Here is a 1,714-nt window from a genome sequence, read left to right as displayed (position 1 = left end):
GAGTTGAGAGGGGGGAGGGTGGGGGGGGGGAAACACCCCCCCCCCCCCAGTGCACAAATTTCGTGCACCGGGCCTCTAGTATGGAATTAAAGTTAAAATTTAAAAAATAATAATAAAGCAAAGGAGCATAAAATAGTAAAGCATACAGGAACTCTTGGCATGGCAACACTATTACGGAAAAAAAAAACACATTAAAAATATACAAAAAATTCTTTAAAACAATGAGAGAGATCAACCACGCAAAAAAAATACAAATGATACAAGCAAGCAGAAAAATAAATACAATGTATGAAAACATAATTTCACTAGACACAAAAGGAAATATAAGTTACAACGTTGAAGCTATTTTTCTGTCTCAAGATTATAAAAAATATAGTAATAAACTCTTAGAAAGTGTATGGGAAATGGGGTACTCTCATACATTACTAACGGTACCAGCGTTTTTGAGGACAACTTGGCAATAGCTATCAAAATTGTAAACATATGTAATTTCCACTTGAAGCAGTATCTATCCTCCAGAAATATTGGTTTAAGCACACCAAGACGTGTCTAGAGATGTTTGGTGCAATGTTTTCTAAAGCAGTGAAAAAGTATAAAACTGAAACGGTTAAACAATAGTGGGTCCAAATGGTGCCCACCTACTCAGTGCTCACCTACTGTAGACTCACGAAGCTCGCAGGGCCTAACCCTTAAATGGACAAAGGGACAGCAGAATGCTACCTGGTTCCAGTCTTACTGTTAGACCACAGAGCTGTAAATGTACACAGAAAAGAGCAAAGGGGCTCGTAAAGAAAACATTCATTCTCCAATTCATCCACGTGGCAAATACTTGCTCAACAGTCCCCACAGGGACGGTGAAACACAGGGCTCCTAACAGATAGGCTGCACTCGGGTCCTCGTGGGGCTCACAGACTACCAGGAAAGGAAGATTATAAAGAAAAAGATAACTAAGTAACATTATAAAACGGAGTAAATGTCCGAAGAAACCCCAGGAGCCAGAGAACAGTGGGGAGGGAGGCACAGGAGCAGGAGGTGGACATACTTGACACAGAACGAAAGCTCCAGCCGGGCGGGGGTGGGGCGGGATGTGCGGAAACTAACTTTCTGGGGTCGGGCTTCCGACAGCCTTCCATCTGTGGATTACAGTCATTGTCATTCACGAACGCGCCAGCTAAAAACGAGAAACGTGAGGAGGACACCCCAACAAGACGTACTGACCGGGATGTTCCCCAACCGCACCCCGAAAATGACAGCAAATACACCATTCTGAGCCCCAGAAGGTCGCCAAGAAGGTAAACCATGTATTTCAAAGTTCAACTCGAAAGATCAAACACGGAAAAAGAAAAAAGAAAAAGAAAGACCTAGCATCAAAGTGGCAAACTGCAGATCACATCGCCAAAGGTTTTGACATTTCGGCCAAAACTCCAGGCGGGTGGCAGTGACACGGCCGAAGAAGGCTCTGGCCTCGACACGAGTGGGTGTCACTGTTTCCATGACGACCGCGCCTCCCGAGCGCGGCTCTCCGCGTCTGTCAAACTTCCCATCAGCCCTAAAAGTCTCACCACAGACTAGTTCCGTATTAAAAAGCAAACACTAAACCCCTCAATCAACACAATGTAATTTCGCCAGAAAGTGGCTTTGAGGTGTGAGGCCCGTCAGGCACTTCCGCCTCCGAGCGAGACCCGCGGCCCGGTAATGCGCACGGGTCCCGCTC

The 1,714-nt window shown here is 45.5% G+C and overlaps 1 protein-coding gene across 3 annotated transcripts in view; it reads right to left on the bottom strand.

Moving 5' to 3' along the window:
* Window positions 1–1,165, bottom strand: part of RBM33 (RNA binding motif protein 33) — a 119,044-nt gene extending 117,879 nt beyond the window's left edge. For all 3 annotated transcript variants that reach the window (XM_014532259.1, XM_014532260.1, XM_014532261.1), the window contains exon 1: window positions 1,102–1,165. In XM_014532259.1, the coding sequence (XP_014387745.1) occupies window positions 1,102–1,156 (55 nt within the window). In that variant the 5' untranslated portion in view covers window positions 1,157–1,165. The remainder of the gene's footprint in view (window positions 1–1,101) is intronic.
* Between the last annotated feature and the right edge of the window lie 549 nt (window positions 1,166–1,714).

Source organism: Myotis brandtii, unplaced genomic scaffold (genome assembly GCF_000412655.1).
Source record: "Myotis brandtii unplaced genomic scaffold, ASM41265v1 scaffold868, whole genome shotgun sequence".
Taxonomy (NCBI): Eukaryota; Metazoa; Chordata; class Mammalia; order Chiroptera; family Vespertilionidae; genus Myotis; species Myotis brandtii.
Note: the sequence above shows the minus strand (reverse complement) of the source record. Positions and strands in the feature narration are given on the sequence as shown.